Below are 24596 nucleotides of genomic sequence, written 5' to 3'. Positions count from 1 at the left end.
CGTCTCTGTAGCTTCAAATCCTAAACATTTAGCTATTATTATAAACTGACAGTTGGATGTGAGACACACACTGTGCCTTATTCCTACTGATTTGAAAAATGTACCGCATCCTGACAGCGCTGAGACACATCAAACTGGACTGTGAGTTTTGGGATCTGCTAGATAAGAAGCTGCACACACAACTGCAGGGATATACGCTATTACCCAGACTGCAGTTTGTGTCTCTTTTATCACGTCTCCACTGCGTTACAGCAGGAGGAAAGACACGACAGGGAGAATGAACTTGACTCTTCCGCAACACCGCCACAGCTGGCTAACTGCTGCTCGCTCGTCGCCCGTGTGTGTATGTGTGTGTTTATACATGTGTACAGCTCAGCAGGTACGTGCAGCAGATGTCCACAAACACACACACACTCGGTAAAGTAACAGCGTTACCACAGAAGACAGCAGCAGCCCGACAGGCTGAGTTAGTGACACTAAAGGACCTCTCCCTGCGTGACCTCATCAGGTCACCGTGGCGGTGATAAAGCGCTGAGTTGCGCACATGTGTCCTGGTGCCAGCAGTTCACAACAACACCCCGAACACACCCTGTTAATGCCCCTTATCTACCACACACACACTCACGCACACACATGCACGCACAGCTGGGAGAGGATGGCAGAAGTGTGGAGGGTGATGAATGAAAGAGAAGCTTTCATTTCTGCCTGTGGGGCTTCATTGTTGCTTTAACCTTAAATCCAATTAATCTGGCTCTTTATCGCAAACGCCTCGTCTTCAAATAAGTCCTTGTGATTCAAAGATTTGTCTCTCCATCTCCTTCTCTCTCTTTCTCTCCTTTTTCATTACCATTCTGTCTCTGTTGAGAGTTCATGGCTGCTCTCCTTCCATACAAGAATTACACAAAGGACAAGTACTGTTTAATCCCATCGTAGCCCAGCCCTGAAGACATACCAGCTGGAGGCCTTTGTGTTTGTGCTTGTGTGTGTGTGTGTGTGTGCTAGATGACAGGTTATATAAACCTGTGTTACTAATGTGCGTTTCTTGCAAACGTGTGAAAATTGCTCATCAATAAGTCTCTTATGTGAGGTAGCTGTATGTGTGGAGGATGTGCATGGGGGTTGCCGTGGTTTTGGGGGGGTTATGTGTAAGTGGTATTTGGGGCCCCCTCTCACAGAGACACACAGATATTCAAGTTCGAGTTGCATCGCCTTTTGTTTTCAGGAAGGCAGAGGAGGGGGACGAGGGTGCGGTGGGTGGCTGGCTGGATGGATGGCTTGCTGGGACACTGTGCCCCCTGATTTTCCCAAAAATCCTCCCCCTCACATCCACTACCTCCCCCCTCACATCCACTACCTCCCCCATTTCAGCCACCCCACCCCAGCCAGTGTAGTGCCACTGTATTGTCTGCTGCAGGCGGGCCGCTTGTTGCTTGCCTTCTGTCCTGCTGTGCTGAGTGCCTGACAAAGGCGCTCTTTTAAATATGTAGACAATCCTAGATCACTTGCACACACACACACACACACACACACAAAGGTTTGTTCCAGCTTTCCTCTTTCTCTCCCTTGCCATCGGTTCTTCTGTACTTCGACCTGGCATGGGAATATTTCCTTTTTCATGGCAAATCAACAAGTCTCCGACATGAGAAGGAATACAGGAAGCTTTTCTCCCATCAGTACGCTATAAGCTCTGAATGAATACGTGAATAGCGTTGCCGCCTTGTCAAGGCTAAAAGCTTGAATCCTGTTTGTTATGGAGCTTTCTATTTACTGTACATTTAAACAGCTTCATTTTTATGCACAGGAAGAGAATCCTTCTTTTTTTTTTAATGGATGGAACATAAATACATGAATAATTTTTTTTTACACTGTTACACAAAGCAAAAACATAACAGTCTGGTATTTGTATGGTATGGAGTTTTAAGACGTAAACATCTGTCTCGAGCTGAGTTTTAGAAGTTCCAAAGTTAAAGAATCCTTTTTTTCTCCGTTAAACCTGCAGATGTCATTTTAGAGACAAACCAAGACACAACAGCCAAACATCAGGACGCTTCCACATGTCCACACGACACTCTTCTCTTTATCTCTTCCTCCCTCCTCCCTCCCTTGGTACGAGAGTCCTCCCTGGCAGCTTGGCAGAGTCCGCTCCCTCACGCGAACCAGCAGAGTGCAGGGGCCCGGGCCCCAGACAGGAGCCCAAGCTGGTCTCAGCCTCCCAACATGTTGAGCTGGCCCGCCTTGGGCACAGCCAAATGGTTCTGCAGCTGCCCCTTTGTCCCCCCTTCCTTAAGTAAACAAAGGACAGAAACAAATTAATGACCTACATTCACAGCAAACCTCGCACGGCCTCCTCATACAGAGAGAGAGAGAGAGAGCGCACAGTTGTCTACAAGCAGATGTTCACTTACAACGCTGCAGATTGCAATTAATGATCACCAAGTAGCGCAGAAGCAAAGGAGAGGGTTAATGTATTTTCTGCCTCTGAAGATTTAAAGAAGGTATCTCAAAGAGACTTTTTTACATTGTCTGGATATCTCAACTGAGAAAAAAGGGCGTTTTTCTTTTAAAATGAAATGTCTCCCACAGTTTTTTGACAAGTTTTATAATAAAATAAATATATTCCAAATAACTGCCTGCCACTGTGAGTAACCTCACCCAGTAAAATAGCTGCAAAGTTTTGAAACATTTAAATGAACTCTCCTTGAAGTGGACGCCACACTGAAATCTTTTTAACACTTCCAAGTTTCTTAAACTGATATTAGGCATTCATCAGACAGGGGACAATGTCATAAAGATTAGGAGTGAGCTTATCGCGTGAGTGTGCATTGGGGGCTTATCGAAGTGGCCATCTGTGGCCTAATGAACGCTGCTCCTTGGCCTCCGAGTGCAGGGGCTTTTAATGCATCTGTAAGAGCCGGTTTACTGAGCAGCAAGACATTAGCTAAAGCTGATTTCTTTACTGGAAACCTGTGCTTGAGAACCTTTAGGAGAAGGCTGTGTGCGTGTGGTGCAGGGGATTGGATCTCAACAAGCTGCTGCACATTTTCTTCTCAAATGCAGCCTACACTTCAGCCAGTGCTGCATATATATATCAGGAGCTGTGTGAGTACACACACAGCGAGCGTGCAGGCCACCACGCTGTGTCCAGGCACGGCTCGCTGTAGAGCTTCTCAGACACACACACACACACATGAACAGCTTCCACCCACATGACAAGTCATTGCAGAGCAGGATGCCAAGACCTCCCAACTGGCCCTCATGCAACCTGTAACTCTTGAGTGCGCACACACAGAGTTAAATGTCGCTAATCTTCGTGATTTTAATGGCAGCGAGGAAACTGTGACTTTTATGAGTAAAGTTAAACACAAAAGAGAAAAAAAGCTTCACACAGACATGGGTTGAATTTCAAGATTCTTATAATTTATTGCAGTTTGCACACAATTTAAAAATGTCAACAACAGCACACCAAAAAATTACAAAACTAAACACAATTAGAATTTACTCCCCTTGAGAGAAAAAAAAATCAACCCAACTATGATTGTCAAAGCTAAAATGACTAAATCCGAAAAAAGGAACATAAAAGAAAAGCAAAGGAAAAAAAAAATTGTAATCTCAACAGGGAGCAAATATATCTCAATTGGAATCTGCTTGTTTTTCCCCCCCAGACAGTGATTGTCCTTTTTCAAAACAGACTCAGTCATTTCATGCCCTCTCCCCACCCTCAAACCCTTCATCTTCTTTACCATAAACTGTCTATGACATTTGATTTTTTTTTTTTAATTTTATTTATTTTTATACCTTACTTAAAAAAAACACAAAAAAAAACAATCTACCCCCTTTTGTTTTCAAGTAAGCACAGCAAAAAGATGGAGATGTCCAGTCGGGGTGGTTTACTTCACAGCGTCTTGAGTGGTTAACATCACTCCCGCCACTCCACCCCACACACTCACACTTTTAAAAATAAAATAACAGCCCGGACTACAGCAGTTTAAGGCGGTCAAGTAAAACCAGAGGAACAGAACGGGGAGGGAAAAAAAATGGGAAAAAAAAACAGCAGTAATGATGAAAACAACAGCAGGATGGAGGGAGCCCATATGCAGAGACGCTGCCAGTGAAGAAATAACATTTCGAGACAAAAATGAGACGATGTGGTGCAAACTGCCGCAATGTCACCCACACTGTTGCATTGGCAGAGCCTGTAGGTGCCACCAGATGACAGGGCGGCATGTACATATACCCCACCCACCACATGCACATCTGCGGGGACACACACACTAACACACACACACATATACATATTTGAGTGAGCGAGAGAGGGGGGGTAATGTGGAGTGTCAGTATCTTTCTGAAAAATGTTTTTGGATTGTATAAACGCTTGACCAATTATTTTGAAATTTCAATAAAAAGAAGAAAAACAGAAGAAGAAACTGATGTAGCCCTGACCCAAACGCAACATTTACATACAAGAGTTTTCTAATCACATGATCAAAATAGATAAATTCAATAAATTCCAAGAATTTACACAAAATTTTCAACATCCATTTCTCAATGCTTTACAGTATCAAATACATCGCAGCATCAGAAATGTAATTTTCTTTTTCTTTTTTTAAATAAAGGCATCTTTTCAGCAAAAAAATCTGATTTCATGTCTTTAAGCTTAAAAAGGTGCATTCAGGCATGCCAATTCTCTCCCATCTATCTCAAAGTAAGGATTATGCTTTAAAAGGAAACACACAAACAGACACGCACGCACACACAGACGTGACATCCGCTGCACCTAATGTGAAATGCACACTGCACTGAGCTGGGTGAGTTTAATGGCCCCGCTCAGCTCAGCACAGCTCGGCTCAGCGTGAAGCAACAGTGTGGCAGAGATATCTGACCCTTCAACTTTCAGCAGGACAGCTCAGGTTCAGCCTCGCTCCTTCTTTACTCCCTCCCTCCGTATCCTTCACACTTCAGCCAAGCCACAATTTAATAAAAAATGTTTTTAAAAACTGCACTCAACAGACCTGAAACGAGAGCCCAAATCTGCGGAAATAATTAAGAAATGGCTCGACCGCGTTTAGAACTGGTGAGGACGGACACGAGAGAAATCAAAAAGGTATAGCAGTTGGGACATTTAACGCCTGAGGAGGAGCAAGAGGAGGAAGTGCTGGGTGGACGTAGATCTTCAGTAGGTTAAATTGACTGGTGCTAACCGAGTCACACGCTCATAAACACACACGCGCACGCACGCATTCACGCATTAACACACACACACGCGTGCAGCAGAGAGATCAGTGCATATAGACACAGGCTTAAAATGCTTCATCGTATCGCTTCAACATCCGACGGAAACACATTCGGTAACGTTCTTCTAGGAGCCCAGCGAGTACAAAATATCCGACTTTTCACTGTCAAAAGTGTACGGTTCAAACATTCCCCCTCCCCGATGCAAAAACCACAACTTAAAGGTTTAAGACAAAATCAAAATTTCATGCATTTTTTTTTTCCATAGTCGTGAGAATAATATTCAGTTTTTCAACAGACCGCACCCTGGAGTAGTATTCACAAAGAAAAGAAAAAAAAAAACAAAAAAGGAAAGCCCGTTGTCAAATATTTGATCAATTACAATGTGTACAGTAATACAGCAAATTCACATTTTTATTTTAAAATATACAGGTTTGGACGTCATGCAACAACAGCAGGTCCCATTACAAAAAAAAGTAACAAAATAATAATAATAATAATCATTAATTTAAAAAAAATGCAAAGAATTAAAGTTTTTAAACTATATCAGAACAATATACAACAACCTTAAATTAAATACCTTTTCAACAAGAGATGTTTTAAAGACTGCCAGCTAGATTTAAGAAAAAATTCTATCAATAACAATAATAATTAATAATTATTTGTAAAGGTCTTTTCATTTTTAGAAAATACTTCAAATTGACTGGAAGTGAAAAAAGGAGGCTGTGCATTGCATGAGTGCCATCAGTTTATCTGTCAGTCAGTCAGCTTTCCCCTGAACACACAACACCAAAGAGCTTAACAAGAGAAGCGGGGAGCGCTTCGCCAACGACACCTCCGTGCCAGTAGAAAATAAAATCAATACACACAAAACACACTCATACACACTCACGCACATTAGGTGAAATTTTTGCCAGAGTAGTGCAGTACCACACACACACACACACACTCGCGTGTGCGCACGCTAATTCAAACTGTGTGTGTGGTGGCGTCGACTTGTGGTGATCACAGTACCCGTTTAGTGTATTGTAATGCTTTTTCACTTCAGTGTGTTCGACCTGAACTCCTGCAGTGGTGTTTTGCTGTCTGTGGAACTGGGACCGATACGCTGGCCAGCATCGGAGTGTTGTGTCTGGGATGAAACACAAACAGAGTGAAAACTCTTCAAAAAGGCGAGACTTTCTCACTGGGACCCGTGTCCAGAGACGCAATTAAAACCACCAACAGGAGAGAACTTGCGCGAAATAAAAATAAGGATTCAGAATAAAATAGAATAAACAAAAATTACCCCAAATAGGAACAAAAAAAAAGAAAAACAACTCAGTAGTAACATTTTCATGTGCTATTAAAGTGCTATTGAATGAGATGTTGCAACAAACAAGAACGTGACTCACTTAAATCCCGAATATCAAACTCTGCCGCCTCCCTCTAACCTCCCCACACCTCTCTGCCTTTCTTTCACTCTCCGTCTCTTTCCCTTTACCAAACCTAGTAGTCTGTTTCTACTTCCACAGTTCCTGGGAGCTGTCCTCGATCGCCCAATCCCTGACATTTGGGAGCGCCAGAGGTTCGCTCTTCACTGACAGCGAGTTGACCAGTTCGCAATGGAACTTGCGGATGTGTCGGTAGAGGTCCCCGGATTGCGTGAAGCGCCGCTCGCACCACTTGCAAGCATGCGGCTTCTCACGCGTGTGCACCACTGCGTGGCGGCTGAGGTTGTGTGAGTACTGGAAGCTCTTGCCGCAGGTGGTGCAGGTGTAGGGTTTTTCACCGGAGTGTGTCCGCTCGTGGCGCTTCAGCGTGTACATGCAGGAGAAGGTCTTGCTGCAGATGTTGCAGGTGGGCACGTTGACGTCTCCGGCGGGCTTGGCGCGGATGCCCTCCTGCTCCCTGAAGTGGGAGCTGAGGTGAAGCTGGAGGATGTGGGGTGAGGGGAAAACCTTGTTACACAGCGGGCACATGAAGATCTGTGTGTGTTGAGCCGACAGCATGTTGGAGACGTAAGGCAGCAGCGAGTTATCCATGCTGGCCGCCTCAGCCTGAGCGCGCTCGTTTTCGCCCCCCAGGATGTCCTCATCGTCTGCTGTGGCTGGAGGCTTCTCCTCCCGCTCCAGCTCTGAGGCCAGGGAGGCTTCTCGCAGAGCGGACAGGTGTGCTTCCAGGCCGAGCCGCCGCTGGGCTGACAAGGGCCCTCCGACCCCGTGGTGGGCCAGGCCCCCGTTGGTGTTAGGAACCGTGGCCTTGGTGAGGCCGCTATGCTCCATGTCATAGTCCCCACCTCCCAGTTCCTCTTCCTCATCTGAAGCCACGCCCCTTTCCACCTTTACCCTAACAGCCAATGGGCTTTGGAGGCTGTCTGGCGTAGCTGCTCCGCTGAAAAAGGATTGGTGGTGGTTAGTGTGGTTGCTACCTGCAATTGGCTTGACTGACAGGTCCAGGACGCAGTCAGCTGCATCATTTGACACCCTCCTACCCCTGTGGCCCCCACGAGAGCTCACAGAGCGGTGGGACCTCTGGGAGAGAGATCCAGTGGAGCTGGTGGGGCTGCCGGCCGGAGAAAGGAGCTTTCCTCCCTCTCCCAGGCCTTCCCCTGCTTGCGTCTCCGCCTCACCCTGCCCTGGACTGGTTGTAGCCATAGCTGGTGTCCCTGGTCTGTCTGCAGACGGCAGCCTCAGCCACAGCGGCCCTCCCTCTGCCTTTCCCTCCTCCTCTTCATCGCTGTGCAGCAGGTCGGCAGTAGCAGGCCGGTCTGTGGAACCGTCTGATAGACTATCGGCTTTATCAGAGCAGCTGGACCCACCGTCATCCTCTCTGCGCGTGCTGTCTGCCTCCGCTGTGGCCTTCTGCTTCAAACGTTTCTTACACACCTTGACAATGTCATACATGTGCAAGTAACTGGCTGCTGCCAGCACATCCTCCACGGGAAGGTCCTGGAACTGCAGCTTGCCCTCGTACATGAACTCCAGGAGCAGGGAAAAGGCCGGGGCTGTGACAATGTCACTGTTGAGGTGCACCACGTCTCTCTTGTCCAGCTGGTCCTTGTAGAAAAGGTGAAAGTACATGCTGCAGGAGGCCAACACAGCACGATGGGCACGGAACTGGGCATCGCCCACCAGCACCGTGGAGTCACACAGGAAGCCCTGATGCCGCTGTTCGCTCAGACACTGGAGTAAATGTCTGCTGTGGTCTGGGAACTCCATCCTGCCGTCCTCATAACCTGAAGCCACACACACAGACACAGCGTCCAAGTTAATTACATCTCATAAAGTATCAAAGATGTCTTTCATTTTAAACCTACAGTTTTTATTTTTATTTTTTGTTATTTTACTGATTTCATTTAGGGGGTGTAATTAAAAAAAACAACCTTTCCATGAGCATAAATATGCAAAATATAAAGAATTAAAAGGTAAACAAGAAGCAACCAAGATTACATGAAATGAGGAGCAATAGAAAACAGAGGGAATCTAAAAAGGTGGAAAACAAGTTAAAAACGTAAGCTAAACAGAGAGACCATGATTTAGTTTTTATCACCACTAAGAGGTTTCTTTTAACGCCACAATTTCTGTGAACAAAATTTGTATTCAATCTGGTAAAAAACACAAAAAGATTAAAAATTAAGAAACACGAGGACAGAGAGAATCAGTAAAAACATATCTGACATAACGACGGTGACAACAAAGCAGGAAAAAGACAAGGAAACACGAGAGGCACATACAGGAAGAGTAACACATGAAATAATAATTTTAAAACACATAAAAAGTTAACTAAAATAAGCAGTGACCTACGCACAACCCGGATTTTTTTACTCCTCATCCCAACATCGACAGAAACAATTCTCGTAAAGTCGTGCACGCATTCCTTCGTACAACAAACCAAATGTTCATTTTCTGCTTCAATCACTTGCTTAATTTAAAATAAATAAAAAGTAGATAAGAAAAATAGAAAGAAAATACAATTTATGGTTTAATTTAAGAAAAACCACTAACTCAGTTTATACCAAGACAAAGACTCAATCTTAGGTAAACCACCAGCGACCGATTCTTCTACTCGGTCTCTCCGCTCTCACTCTCTGTATCTCTCCAACTCCTCTGCCTGCACTCCTGGATTGTCGCTGCTCCTACGCTGGTTATTTTTATTAACCCACTTTGGCCTGGCCTGGCACAGCCCTTTTAGGTAACCGGCTTTCAGCTGCACACACTGTCCTCACATATAAAACACAACACACACACACTTAGTACCAGCCTACCTACCAACCACCTCCACAGGCTAAGTCGAGCAGCAAAACTGGCCAATTGAAACAGCACTGTCAAAAACAAAACAGCTTGTCCCTTGTTTAACCTGCGAGCTTCGGCTTTAGGTGTGAGATTAGACGTGGAGAGAAAAAAAGGGAGGAAATTTGCATCAATGCTCTGCAGGTGTTCTTAGAGAAGATTTCCCGGAAATTATCGAATTAATAAAATTAATTACCAACTAATTGTGCAAAAACCTTTGATTCTAAAAGACAATAAGAAAAAAGAAATGTGTAAAAGTCCCACCTGTTAGCCAAGTCGATTTGTCCTGCCTGAGAAAATACATTGGTCCCGCTCTGCACTGTGTTAACCAAAGCAGTTAAATCACCTCATTTGAATGAAGCTAAACCAAGAATGTCAGTGTGTTAGACTGTGTGTGCGTCCGTGTGATGTGCATGTGTGTGTGTGCTCGCCCTCCGGCTCGTTCAGACTGCTTTTAATGAGGGGGACTTACAGGGACAAGGGTGTACCACCTCCCACCTCCCCCCCACCCCACCGTCCAGCCAAACCCCTCTGCCACCTCCTCCTTCCACACACACACACACACACACATACACCAGCCGTCACTCATGCACTCCTTCCCATCTGAATCTTACAAGAAAAATCCCGCACATCCGCCCCATAGTAGAAACTGCCCTCTTCCTCAACCCCCTCCACCCACCACCACCACCACCCAGAAGAGAAGATTTACAATACAATCACTGTAAGTGCCCTGCTCGTCACAGCATCAATCCTAATCCTTAAAGATGGCTAAAAATAAAGACGACGGTGGCGGCGGTGGGGAGGGAGCCGCCGGCGGAGGCTCAGGAGGGCAGCAGCCCAGTCACCCAGCCCACCCGGCCCCGGCCAGCCGGCTCAGGCAGGGGTCTGAGAGAGACACACACAGAGGGGCAGGCAGGGAGGGAGAGGGTGAGGGAGAGGCTGGGACGGCCGGGGAGGGAGGCTTACCCACATCTGATCCAGCTGACGGGGGCCATATGGCAGCTGCTAGCCAGATAAAGAGATTAAGACTAGGAGGGAGTGCGATTACAGCTGTCTAGCCAATTCAGGCAGCTCAAATCTGCAACTTCTAAATTAGTCTCCTCTACTCCAGCCGACAGGAGGGGGAAAAATGGGTAGAGCGGACGGCACATGCTTTCAAGTAATTTTTTCAGCGAGCTAGAATTAACTGGAAAAAAAGTAGAGTAGATAATACAGATTAAATAACTGCTCAGTTTATTCTAGAGGTTTTTTAAGCCTATTTATTAGCTAAAATATGTGTTTATTGTCTTCTCTTAAAATGTCTAATTACTACATTTCAAATGAGACTTAATTTTTATGATTTATGATCATGATTAAACTGCAAAAAACTACACTTCCCTTTCAATTAACAAGTGTCCCGACAAAACGCCTGACAGCTCAAACAGGAAGCAGCAGCTTAAGTTTTAAATGCACCCCTCTCGACTGCAAGCTAAAAACAAGCAGACTGCTCCCGGGCTGCAATTACCCCTCAGACAGGCAGCACCGGCTACCTTTGCCGTTTACTTCTGAAGCACTCGCCAGCAGTTTCACGCAGTTCTCACACTGGTTTGACACACCGGAGATCCCCCACAACAAAACAAAACTCCACCATCCCGGACTCTCCTACTGTAAACACACGCACACACATATACACACAAAACGATACCTGCAGCAGTATGCATCAACTTGATTAACTCCACTGTAGCAGAATAGCCGGGCTCTCTGGCTGGGAATGGCTGTGTATCGCCCTCTCCCTCTCTCCCTCTCTCTCCTTCTTTCTTGCTCTTTCTCTTGCTCGCTCGCTCTCTCTGAATCAATGAGTGGGTAGAAGAGGAGAGAAGAAGAAGAGGGAGGCAGGCAGGCAGGCAAGCAAAAAAAAAAAAAACACGCTGTTCAAACTGCGAGGGACAGATGCAAAGTGGAGGAGATGTTGGAGGGGGAACGAGATACCACCTCCCTCCTCCTCTTCCTCCTCCTCCTCCTAACTGGCGCTGATCAGCAGCCACAAACACACACACACACACACACAGCGTGCGCACACTGCACACACACACGCACAGCACTGACTCTCCCAGGCTGCCGCTGAGACTCACAATAAAGGACTGGGGAGGGGTGGAGGCAGTGGAGGGATGGAGGAGGAGGAGGTGGGGTGGATGGCAGCCTGTCAGCTGCTCTGACATCATCCTCAGATGGAGATGCTACCTCCAGCTGTGCTCTTTCTACAGCCATATGCTGCCTCCTCTACACTCCTGCCACCAGACTCCTCTTTCATTCTACCAACACCGCACAACTTTGTCTCTCTTTCTCCCCCTCCTTTTTTTCTCTCTCCGGGAAATAAAACACAAGTCGGCTAAAATATTCTGGGATTTGGTGTTTGGAGTTTACACATCAAAATCACTGAGCTGCAACTGCCACCAAAACTATTAAGGAAATGCAAAGTTTACGCACTAAAAAAACACACATACACACACAAATAACTTTTCTTTTACCTGGCGTCTAAAATCATCTGAAATGCACTTCTCTGTCCTTCTCCGTCTGTCTTTTTCTCCTTCCAGTTACCATAAACAAAAGCCAACACGGCACATTTGCAACTGACAGACGCACGCAGCTGATATTGTTTTCCACTCTTTTACGGTTCAGCGCCGCTGCCTCGTCTTGTATTCACTCATTCATCCGCTCATTCATCCATCCATCCATATATCCATGTATCCAGCAACCACCACCCCCTCCCCACCACCACCACCACTGCCCGGACCCTTCGGACAACTCACAGGGTGACAAAAATGAGCCGAAGGAGTCCAGTGAGGGCGAAGGGCAAAACAAAAGGTGTGCAGGGTGTTTAATAAAGCCGGGGAGAAACTTATTACACTTATAACAACGGTTGTATTTCGCTTTCGTTTTGTGCAAACTTTCTGTAACGTTTACAACTCTGCAACTTTTATTTTCTATTTTATTTTGGCTGTTAATAAAGTTTTTTTTTAATAAAATAATAGCAACACCGCCCACTGAGTTTCCACAATAAAATGTGATCACAGCTGCACACAAATGTGGAGATAAATTACATTAATATTATTTTTTCTTTGTTTCACAATCACCCATTTCAACATTTTGTGAGTTAATTAGAAATATTTGCCGTGTAATCTCCTGTAATGAAACATTTCACTCTTTCAATAAAACAGAAATAAAGTGCGGGAAACATCACATTATCCAACTTAAACTTCTAATTAACTTCACCACCGGAGTTCTTTTAATTACACAGTTTGAAAGTCGCTTTAAAAAAAAATCAATTTCACCTCACTTTGACGCGTTTTTATCACCTCTAAAGTGGTATCAAATTTAGGAGAAAGTCTGCTGGAGTTTGTTTTAATTTAAGACTCAATTTTCAAGCTGCCTGCCCACGACGGTCCGAGGAGAAAATTAGCATAAAAGTCCAACTCCTGCTACCGCTGACAGGCTGTTCAGAGACAAGTCTCCGAGCGAGAAAAGGAGGATTGTAATTAATTTCTTACCAGAAGACACAACAAACACAGAAAAACAGGGAGAGACACACACAGAGACACACTGACCCACGCAGCTAGCTATAGCCCGATCGCGGCTAACAAAAGTAAGGCGGACGGGCTGCAATATTGAGCTATTTACAGTTGTTCGGGAGGCCCAGGTGCTATGACAACAGCCCCTAAAACACCGCGGAGGGACGGCTAACATAGCAACTATTAGTGCGTGGAGACAACACAGTCATGCTAAGGAAGGTTTAGCTACTTTTTCCCCTCCGTAACCCACCCTCTCCCTCTCTCTCTCCTGAGCCTCCTTTAATCGGACTCCGGTATTAGAAGCAGCACTTACAGACAAGAAGGTCCACCGTCTTCCCCGCTTCCTCCGTCAAAATCCCCTCTTTTTTTTCCTTCGGAGACAAAACTAGATTGACTTTGGACTAATTTCCATAACAGGCTGCCGAGGCGAGCAGGCGCAGGGACGGGGAGTCTAGCACTCTGCGGCGGCCAGATGTTTCCGAGCTGTTGCTGCTCAACTCGGGCTGGGGAAGGAGGCGAGTTGACTGGCACGGCACGGAAGCCAATGGTGCCGGCGAGGAGGAAAGTGAAGGCAAATTGGAAGCGGCCCTCTGACAGAGGAGAGGGAGGGATATGTCTTCTTCTCCCGTCGGCGTAGGTTGACACCAGGCAACAACAACAGCAGCAGCAGCAGCACACACACAGTGAGAAGGCAGGAAACAAGAAGCTGGGCCAAACCAACTGGTTCTGCGAGTCAGTGAGGCGGACTGGCGCAGCGGAGAGCGAGGGAGAGTGGAGAGCGGCGCGGTGCGCTCTGGGTACTGTAGTCAAACCTGGAGCGAGAGGTGTTGTGGGGGGGGAGGCAGGGAGGGAGGGAGGATAAGGGGGTGGAGCTGATATGAGCAGGTGCACCACCTTGACAGGAAGTAAAAACATGTGGTTGGGTTTTCCAGTGGTGCTGGATAATGCTTAAGACACAGGCATAAAGCCAGCTGCACCACTTCCAGAGGTGGACATGTATTATGTATGATGACCAGATGAAGATGTGATAAATGATTTATATTGCATAGTAGTTGTAAGCAAATGCGAGCATTTATATTAATGTGTTTGTTATTGCACCGCTGATAAACATTTTCAAGTGTTACAAACAATTTATTACGTATTTACATAGTTGATAGATAATTAGCAAGATGTAAAGTCAACAAACCTACCTTGCTCACTTACCTTACTTCATTTTAATGCCACCTTGTTTTAAAAGTGTGCGCTATCCATCCAGTTAAAAATAAAAAAATTTGTTCAATCAATAAGAAAAAAAAAGGGTGGGGGGGGGGGGTGCAGTTCTCTTTGCCCGATGCAGGGATGCGGATCAGTTTATCTACTAGTCAGATAAGTGTCCTTGGGCAAGATACTGCACTCCAAGTGATGGATAGAAAAATACTGTATGGTGTGTGTGAATGGGTGATTGCAGCTTGTAGTAAAAAGTAAAGAGGTTGTTTCTTCAACACATAGTTAACCTTGATCACTCAGATAGATAGATAGACAGATAGACACAGTTTAACTTTCACTTTTTCTTAATGCACCTGTGGACAAAAACATGCCCCCATCCCTATAAAGGAAGTGTCAGCATCCCCTTGTTAATGTTGCCTGTATGTTTTATTTGGCCCCCAAGCCAAAATGCCTTGGTCAAACCATGACGGTATTTTGTGTGCCAAAATGGCTGCTGCAGCAAAGAGGCGCCTACCTGCTAATATAAACCAAACCTGTTTTGACTTGCCGAGGTAGAAAAAGAACACAGTGCTAATGATGGCTCAGCTGGCCTGTAGGTGTATCAGAAAGCCATGACAGTAAATCAGAATCCACAAAAATGAGAATACAGCTATTGATAATACCCTTGTCATTTCCCTTCAAAGTGTCTCCTGTGGCAAATCCTCGAACCTTTTCCAGCTGTGGATCTGATGCAGTAGTAGTATGTGGGTTTTATTCAAAAGATTTCAGAGCCCATGTTCGTTATAGTGCATCTGAGACATGTTATCAGGCCTAGTGTTATTTGTCAGAAGGAACAATCTAGGCTTTACTACTTTCATAATAATATCAAAATTGCAGTATATAACTAGGATGATTCTTCAAAACACAAAGAATAAAACTGATTAACATTTTATCTGCAGTTAACTGTTACAAAGGCCATTAAAGGCATTTTTATTTAATATGTTTTTGTTATTTATTTAGTGACTGAATAAACAGACAGCTCTGAGAGCCACAGTTAACAGTAAAATGATCATTTGTTTTACTTTTTTGACGTGTTATGAACTAAACAGCAATTTATCTTCTGCTTAAACACAATAAAAATATTAATCACTAATAAAATGATTGCTTGAGTCACATCTGTACACTATGAGCTTGTCCAATACCAAGAATTTCTTAAATTCTTAAACTTGTCTTTCCTCTGTGAAAGTCTATATCTGTATTTGAACTAATCCAAAGACATGTTAACATATTTGAGGAAACTGTCTCCTTAACTGAGGCTATGATGATTTTTGGAGTGAGAAAAACTAATGCGCATCTGTTGCTGTTCATGGTTATAGCACGGTTAAGACCTATAATAAAGTGTGGCTGCCTAAGCTGTGTGAGTCAGAAGAACAAATCCAAAATGTCTGTAAGGTGTAGTTAAAATGTTTGTTTTGTCTCCACCAGAAATCACTCTTACAGGCGTCAATGGGAGTCTGAAATGAAAGGAGGAAGAAGGAAATTCTTTTCTGAAATGACTAATACAGGCCCAGCAGTGGCCTTGGATACAAAAGGGTGAATAAAAGTAACAGGTTCCTGTGCTGGCTGACAGGTTTTAACTGCCCCTATCTTTCCCGGGTGACACATGAGTTGTCTTGGACTTCTCTTTCACGGGAGACCTGTGACTTGCTCTGTCCTGCTGAAGTAACATCAAGGCTTCTGGTGGCAGGGCCTGTCTAACCTGTAAGTGGCAGTTTACAATAAACAGGCTGTTGCACATTTTTACACCGGACTGGTTTGTTCCACCAGTAACGGGCGAGCAGAAATCAAGCTGATGTTTCTTTGTTTTTTGGTTAGTTTTAATTTAATTGTTTTTTTTTATCAGTCTTTGTTATGGATACCTTTAGCAGTATGAAATGCTTCACAGATATTGAGGTTGCACGTTTCCTACGTGACAACTGAGAGAAGAGAGTACTGAATCTAGGACACGGTGCAACATCAGCAGCAATGTATCTTCCTGTCCAGATAAAGGGACACCATTTCACAGATTTCAAAATAAGGATGTTCAGAGACTTAAAGCTTAGAGTGACACACAAGATGAATTTATTTATTACACCACTTACCACAAATGATATGCTTACAACATATTTTTCAACTTCTCACAGATGTGGGTCACTGGGACAAAAACCTTTATTAAATGTGTGTCTGCCATGAGAGTCTCGATGTGAAAAAGTTTGGGGCAGCTCTGCTTGGTGCGTCTGAGGGCCTATTTGCATCTTGTGAACCTGTCCCAGTAAACTAATTGGCGTCACTAATAGATGGCAGGATGAACCGCAGCCCTGTATGGTAATGAATTCACACGATCTGGTGTCATAGCTGAAGGACTTGTTAAAATGCAAATGAATGATGACCCTGTTATGTGTCTATCAATTTAGGGATCCATGTTACCAGCGCACTACAATGAGCCTCTTGTTCATGCACAAAAATACAAAGTTCAACGAGGGGGCCAGTGCAGGAAATTGGAGTGAAGGACAGGCTTTTAAAAACTGTTGGCTAATTTGTGTAATAAATGTATGGCAGTCAAAGCATTTTAGATGTAACCATATTTAATATACGCTCCCATTTAGAGTTTCTCTTTAGATGTACTGGAAAGCTCACCTCTCCGGCAGTGTCTTTTGTAGCTTCTGTATATGATGACTGTAAAGAGAAAGATAGCCTTGGATGCACTGAAATCTGTTCTCCAGAGACTCCTGTGCAATTTTCTAAACTTCTTTCACCTTTCCTGTGTTCCCTCCTCTGATCCACATATTGTTTTGCCACTGACAGATGCCAGAATACAGCCAAGTGTATGAACATGTGAGCCAAGAAAGCAGAGCTAGACTGATGTTTGAAATTATCTGCACTACTGTTTCATCCTCCTTACAGCTGAAAGACAAAGCAGACGGCAGGCAGAAGGGAGAAACATGCAAGAACCAGTATGCATAGCAGAGCTTATTATCTGTAGCAGAAGTTTTGTTTAGGTTTAGTTCCCCTTTTTTCTGCTTAAAACTCAGAGGACATTAAAAAAGAACAAAACAAAACATCCACAAATAGTCTCATATATTTATGTTGAAGCACTCAGACCTTTCTCACATTTCTGTTGTCTGTTACGACAATGACAACAATGCTAAGAGTTGTTTCCTTTAAACATGAATCATGCACAATGCTTCTAGGAAAACATATAGAGCCAGACTAATTACAGCATGTGTGTCGCTTCCGAATAAATGCAGCATTGTCCTGAGTAAGTGTTATAATCTCTGCCTCTGGAGGTCGCTGTAGATCCCATATTTTACACACCACTTCACTCTCTGTCCAGTACACTTAACTTCAACCTATCTTTGCTTGTTTTACATTTTGATTAAAAATAATTCTGATAAAGGGCATACATGCAAGAAAGAAAACACTAGACTACATATCTGCACGTGTTTGAGCTCTTACATAAAGCTAGAATATTAAAAAATCACTTCAAAGAACGATTGGAAGTGTTATAAATCTCCTTCAGATTTAAGCACACTTTCTTTATGCTTCTCTGGCTTGTAGTTGTGTTCCCAGTGCTTATTTTTCTCTGTTCACTCTTTTTTACTGTCTTTTAGCAGAGAGTGATTGATGCTACTATTCATCTTTTTGTTGGAATAGATAGTCCTGAGAACAGCTTTTTTTTTTTAAAGCAAAACAAAAGCATTTTGTGCACCTGGCAGATGAAGTAAATCACTGGAAACCTCTGGCCATACCTTAGATATTAGGACTGCATGCTTCACATGTTCTGGCTTTCGCTGCCAGCATTAATTATATTTTGCTTGTTAAGGGGTTTTTATATTCAAAGTTTTTTTTTAACATGGGCAGCTGTTTGAAAGCACCTCTAAAAGTAATTCTTTCAACAGTCCTCATTTTCCCCCCTGAAATGCAAAAACTAAATGACTTCTCAGGGTGCTCAACTGAAGATATATTTATTTACAATTAAATCCATCTAGTCATCCATCCATTTTCTGCCACTTATCTGGGTCTTGGTAGCTGGGGCAGCAGCGATGCAGAAATGCCCAGACTTGCCTCTCTGGCCACCTCCTCCATCTCTTCCTGGGGGACACTGCGGTGTTCCCAAGCCATCTGAAAGACATTATGTCCCCAACATGTCCTGGGTCTGTCCCTGGGTCTTCTCCCAGCTGGCCTAAAAACCTCACCTAGAAGTTGTCCAGGTGGCATCAGATGCCTGAATCACATCAAGTGGCTCATTTCAGTGTGCAGGAGAAGCGACTCTAAGATCTGAGCTCTAAATCCGATCTCATTGTATAATTTATGTAGCCTGTGCTGTGATTAATACTGCTTTCTATGTTTCGCTCTCATCAGTTTGCTGTGATTCTTACATTTAAGTTAATGATAAATTTGGCGATAAAGATCTTAAAGCTTATTTGCACGTCTTATAAGTTGCCCTGAATGAATATGAACTAAATGTTCCAAGTAAAAATAAGAAAAAAGAAAAAGGTTCATTTGCAGAGATATCCCGTCTGGTAGATGGTTCAGCTTAGTTTCGAAGCAGCAGGGGGCTGAAATAATGAAATAAACCCATTAAAAGCAACGCACAAGGGCAGCAGAGTATGCAGCAGCCAGGATCATTATCTCACTTCCTTTGACAATTGTTTGGGCATCTTTATTGATATAAGTAAAGAGCATAAATTAGTGTACCACCTGTATTTTCTCATAAAGTCTCAGCCTGTGTTAGGGACACTCCTTATCCATCAATCCTTGAGCTTCCCAAACCTGCAGCAGGCAGCAGCCCTCCACAGTATGTCCCACAGCTTCCTTAATTATGCCCATAATGGAGGTATGCAAGAGGGGAGACACTCTGGGAGACACTGGCTGGCTGTCAGACGAAGATGAAGGGAAGGAAAGGGGGTGCAGACAGATGTTTGAATCCCAGCCCTGGGGCAGATGAGATTAATCCATCCTCCAAGGCAGAGACAGCAAAAGAGAAATAGAGAACGTAATGGAAGCAATTTCTATTAGTTCAATTGGCTGCCCTCTTTCCTCCATGCATACCAGACATCCTGATCCACCATTTTTTCTTCTTGCAGAAGTTCGCAGCGCATCCATTCTATATCACTGGACTATATGAGAAAAAGGAAGCCTGTTATTGGTGAAATAACAGGCTCATACCTCCTGTTCAGCTGAGATTAATCATGTGAATACAGCAGCAATGTTGCCCAGGATTTATGCAGGTCCCTAAATTTTCTACAAATGCATGGCATTACGAGACATAAATGGGAACATCCTCTCCCGAACACCTGAGCTCAAGCTAAAAAGCCAACACAAACTTTCTGTCAGTGTCAAAACCTCCAGGAAGAACAAACTTTGTTTCAGCTGACAGTGGGAGGAAATCCATCCATATAGTTTAATGATTTGATCATCTGGTTCAATGTGGCTGCTGTTGTAGGCGGTTTGGAATGCAGCCATTTTGACTGAGTGTAAAATATTCATGAACTATCAATGGTCGCCCATCTGACTGGCTGGGGAACAGCTGCTGGGTCTCTGTGCCTCTAGAGGTGCAGCATCTGTCCATTTAAGGAAAGTGAATTTGTGTTTGTGTGAGTGGATTCTAGCGTTTGCACGTGTGTTCCTGAGCATGCGTGTGCGTACAAGAGCACATTTTCGGATGCACGAGAGTGTGTGTGTATTTGTGCGTGCGTGTGTCTCAGTGGGACCAGACATCAGGAGAAACAACTGTGTATTTAACTTGCTCATCTCCAGATGGTGGAGGATCATTAGACATGATCAAAAAGCAAGTCTCAGTTTTATCAGGATCTGTACTTGTCAATCAAGTGTCGCTCTCATATATGCACAAGGAGAGCACGCTGGTGCAGTCATCTGTGTGCGTGTGTGATGTGTTAAAGGGAATTTTATACATCTGATGTCTGTGCCATTCTATACATATCTGTATCTGTCTCGGCAAACATCAGCATATCACAGCTATGCAACGTGTGTGTGTGTGTGTGTGTGTGTGTGTGTGTGTGTGTGTGTGTGTGTGTGTGTGTGTGTGTGCGTGTGTGTGTGTGTGCGTGTGTGTGCATGAGACTCACACCCATTTGTGTGAAGCTCGCAGAGAACTGTGGAGCTTTGGCTGAGCCTGTATGATGGACATCTGGAAGCTAAATTGGTTAAGTGCGCCTCCAAGCCAACAGCCAGCCGGCCGTCCCCTTGCTGAGCTAAGAGAGGTGTTCGTGTGTGTGTGTGTGTGTGTGTGCAGTGGGGGTGGTGGGCTTCTGTGGTGGGGGACTCTACATCTGGCCAGCTGCCTTGCCACAGACAAAACCCCCTGCTGGACATTTAAGGGCTTTTACCTTCCAAATTCATAGTGAAAACGAAATCAAATTAATTTTGTTCACTCAGGCAAACTGCTGCTTTTGAGACCATAAAGAAGCATCACGTTTGGCTCCAATCGCCACACCGCTCTCCACTGTTACACAGAGCTGTGTTATACAGCCTCTAATCCTGCTTGTCTAATATCTCATGTTTTTAGGGAAGAATGTTTATTAATTTGTTCATTCTTGTTATTATGGAACAGCTTGTGACGAAATCAATACCACCACCTGGTCAATTTTCAACAATATTATATGTTTATAAAATAGGGGATCTACTTCGAATGGGTAGATCAGTAAATTACCTATCACTTTACGCTGGAAGCCATTTAACTACAACAACAATAGAGAGAGAGAGATTTACTTAGAAAAGTTATCAAATGCTGATTAATATGTGATTTAAAATTAGAACACAAAGAGGTCACTGTCATATTCCGGGGGTTTTGTGTTTAGGGTCATTCATTGTTAGTTCCTCAAATGCCTTCATCTGACTGATTTGATGAAAAGGAAAAATATCCAAGGGAAAGATAGACTAATTAAGGAATTATAGAAAATTTCAGGTCACTGTTTTCAGTAGTTTTCTCAAAAAAGTATCCTTTTTGCCCCCTGGCATTCTTCTTTGAGGGGCCATTTTACAATTCCATCAGCCAGAAGCTAGGTCCTTCAGTTTTTTAGGGTAAATATCTGGTGTCATAGCTCTACGAGTCATCGTGGCCCCTCAATCTTGGAGCTAGGACTTTGAGTTTTAAGAGCTCATGATTGCTTTGTTTTTGTTCTTTGTTTCTTTTTAAATTTAGGTTGTTTGCACTTTTTACATTCTTATAGCTCCCCAGTGGCCCTTAGGTATAATTAGGCTCCTTTGAGTCTTTCATTTTAGCTAATCCTTTGCATTGGGTTCTTTGTGTGTCTAATTAATAGACACACAAAGGTCTAATACCTAGTTGACTGGTTGCAGAGTTGTTGCTTTAATTTTAGCTCCTTGTTTAGTTGTTTCTTATTCTGTGGAACCAGCTCCCAGTTTTGATTCGGGAGACGGACACCCTCTTTACTTTCTAGATTAGGCTTCGGGTGACCTTGAATCCTCCCTTAGTTACCCTGCAATAGGCCTGGGGGATGCTGTTTCTTCTTCACTCAAATTTTCACTCACAATGTGCTTACAAGCCACTCTGCATTTAATCATTAGTTATTATTATCTCTGGCTCTCTTCCACAGTGTGTTTTTTGTCCTGTCTTCTTCCACTCACACTCAACCTGTCACAGCAGATGACTGCTTCTCCCTGAGGCTGATTCTGTCTGAGGTTTCTTCCTGTTTAAAGGGAGTTTTTCCTTCACGCTGTTGCCAAGTGCTTGTTCATAGTGCATCATTTGTTTGTTGGCATTTTTCTCTGCATTGTTGTAGGGTTTTTAGTGTACAATATAAAGCACCTTGAGGAGGCTGCTGTTGTGATTTGATGCTATATAAATGAAACTGAATTGAATTCCTGTTTTGTTTTGGCAGCTCTTTGATCTTCTGTATCTTGTCTAGTTTTCTGATCTTCCCCTGCTCATTGTCTTGATTGTTTTCAGCTGTGTATAGTCTCCACCTATTTCTGTTTGTGTGCATATTGTCTCAGTTGTCTCAGTCTTCCTTTGTTCTTTGTTGTGTTGTCTACATACAGTGCCATTAAAAAGGATTTGCCCCTTCCTGATTTATTGTTTTTTTTGCATATTTTTCACACTTACATGTTTCAGATCAAACAAAATCAAACAAAGTTTATTATTAACCTTCTTCCCCTTAATAAATGAAATCACATTTAAAAGCTGCATTTTGTATTTACTTGGGATATCTTTGTCAAATATTAACATTTGTTCCATGGTTTCATAGCTCTGTGCTTCCTAGCCACATATTCTCTGTGTTTCATGAATTTATATCCCTGGTTTTGGACTTTGCAATATTCTGGAGTCTTTCTGCATTAAATGATCACTCTGTGTTTGACTTCCGTCTCTTCTATCCTGCTGTTGGGACCACAAAATGAATTTACATTGTGCAGTTGAATTTGACACTATGAATATGGACTGTCAGGAGTGTAACTCAGGTTAACATTAGAATGATGGCTGCTTGAGTTCCCTAAAATATTTGAATGTCCGATCTCTGATGGCAGATTTGGAGGCTTGTATAAACACTTTTGGAGGTAGGAGACTGATGTTTATTTATAGCTTCTTATGCAAAAGGCACATAATACTATTTAACAGTCCAGCTGACAGAGTTCACAGATGTTTTGAATATCGAAAAGAACATATTCATTATTTTCCATTCTTTCCGCATTCAGTTTGCATTCTCCATGTCTGACAATATGTACTATGTTGACGGAGAGGACGGGGAACAGGACCCTCCCTAAAACTGCACACTTAAATCTTCTTCCCATCTGCTTCCCATGTTAAAAGCTTGTTAGAGTCTATTGCCATGTAAGGAGTAAACTCCAGCCAACTCTAGCTATAATGCACAGCGTTTTTCATACTGACTGGTTACATCTATTCAGTCAACCATGAACTCCTCTGTATACCAAAGCACTGAGAGGAAAATGTGAGACCGTATGTTCAACAGGAAAAGGCGGGATGAAATTGAATCATGCAGCAGGACAATGAGAGCTAGCATAGCAGCAAATCTCAACAAGTATGGCTGAAAAGGCAAAGAATCAAGGTGCTGCAATGGCTCAGTCAAAGCCCATAACTCACCGTGATTGAGATGCTGTGTGGACTTTAAGCGAATAAACAAATGCCTGTAAACTGCAATGAACTGAAGCCATGTTGCAAGAAAGAAAGTGCCAAAATTCTTAAGCAACAATGAAAAAGACCAACAAAGTCATACATAAAACAATTACTTCAAGTTATTCTTGCTAAAGGTGGTTCTACAAGTTATTGGGTCATGAGTTGCTCTTTCTTTTTCACATGACTGTAGGTTATATCAGTTCATTTATTTCAGTTCCTGGGGAGAGCATTCATTCATGTGCCAGATTTTATGATAAGCAATCAAGCAAAATCAGATTATTTCACTTCAAATGTGGAAAAAAATGGACCAATTTTCACGTCAATCCAATTACTGCTGAAATATTCAATCTGGGGGAAAAAATGACCGAGTGCCAAAGTGAGTGTGATTTTTATCCCTCCATCAGTGCTGCTAGTGTGGCAGCCTCTTTTATGACCTCACATGAATTTAATTTTTCATTATTATTACTACTATTATTATTATTATTATACAATAAAAATGCTGTACCAATGTGTGCATGAATAACTGAGTGTGTCTTGAGTGTTCAATAAAACTAGAAAATCGCTCTATAAATGCAGTTCATCCTATAATAACAAGAAATACAAGCCAGTCACAGGTCTAGAGGGAGTTGAAGAGGGTAAAATAACAGGCAGAGCCTGTGAGGTGAACTCACAATGAGTAGTAGTAATGAAAATGCAACCAAGGACACACATCTGCCACCCTTCATTAGATTAATGCCCAGGAAAGTGTGCTTAACTTGTACTTTACTAAAGCACTGATAATCACTGTAGAGTGTCCTGGGGTTGAATGCTTTGGGCATTTCAGTGCTGTATAGATAAAAGGCTATAAAAATATTTTCTAAAGCATAATTAATAATGAGCAGCAGATGAGTTTGTTGCTTATTTTTATATGTTTTAATTACTTTTAAAGCTCTAAAGAGAGTCTGTGAGAGCCAGGTATGGAGCTGGTCAGGCTTGCTGCAGCTGCTATCTGTCCAGGCAGAATTCACATACAAATACACTGAGGGAGAGGGAGAAACACTAACATGGACAGAGCTTTAAATAAATACAGACACAGCAGATGCAGCCGAGCGCAGGCCAAGAGTGCAAGAGCAGCAGTGTGATCTCCTCAAATCTTTATACTAAGATTTCAGAGATCATGTTGAAATGAAACGAGTTACTGTAGCCTCTGTTTGCCGGTCTGCTTGCCTG

General features: G+C 43.4%; 1 protein-coding gene across 4 annotated transcripts; it reads right to left on the bottom strand.

The window, feature by feature from the left end:
- Positions 1–3395: 3395 nt before the first annotated feature.
- zbtb18 (zinc finger and BTB domain containing 18) lies at positions 3396–13758 on the bottom strand. 4 transcript variants are annotated; one of them, XM_005474323.4, is made up of 3 exons: positions 13362–13758; positions 11185–11326; positions 3396–8446 (listed from the first exon to the last, which is right to left on the bottom strand). In XM_005474323.4, exons 2-3 carry the CDS (start codon positions 11198–11200, stop codon positions 6732–6734), a joined length of 1731 nt encoding a protein of 576 aa, XP_005474380.1. In that variant the 5' UTR covers positions 11201–11326; positions 13362–13758; the 3' UTR covers positions 3396–6731. The 4 variants fall into 4 exon arrangements, with proteins under 4 accessions (XP_005474380.1, XP_005474381.1, XP_019222252.1 ...); XM_005474324.4 differs by lacking the exon at positions 11185–11326; XM_019366707.2 differs by lacking the exon at positions 13362–13758 and having other exon boundaries at positions 11185–11982.
- Positions 13759–24596: the final 10838 nt, after the last annotated feature.

This window comes from Oreochromis niloticus, linkage group LG13 (assembly GCF_001858045.2).
Source record: "Oreochromis niloticus isolate F11D_XX linkage group LG13, O_niloticus_UMD_NMBU, whole genome shotgun sequence".
Lineage (NCBI taxonomy): Eukaryota > Metazoa > Chordata > Actinopteri > Cichliformes > Cichlidae > Oreochromis > Oreochromis niloticus.
Note: the sequence above shows the minus strand (reverse complement) of the source record. Positions and strands in the feature narration are given on the sequence as shown.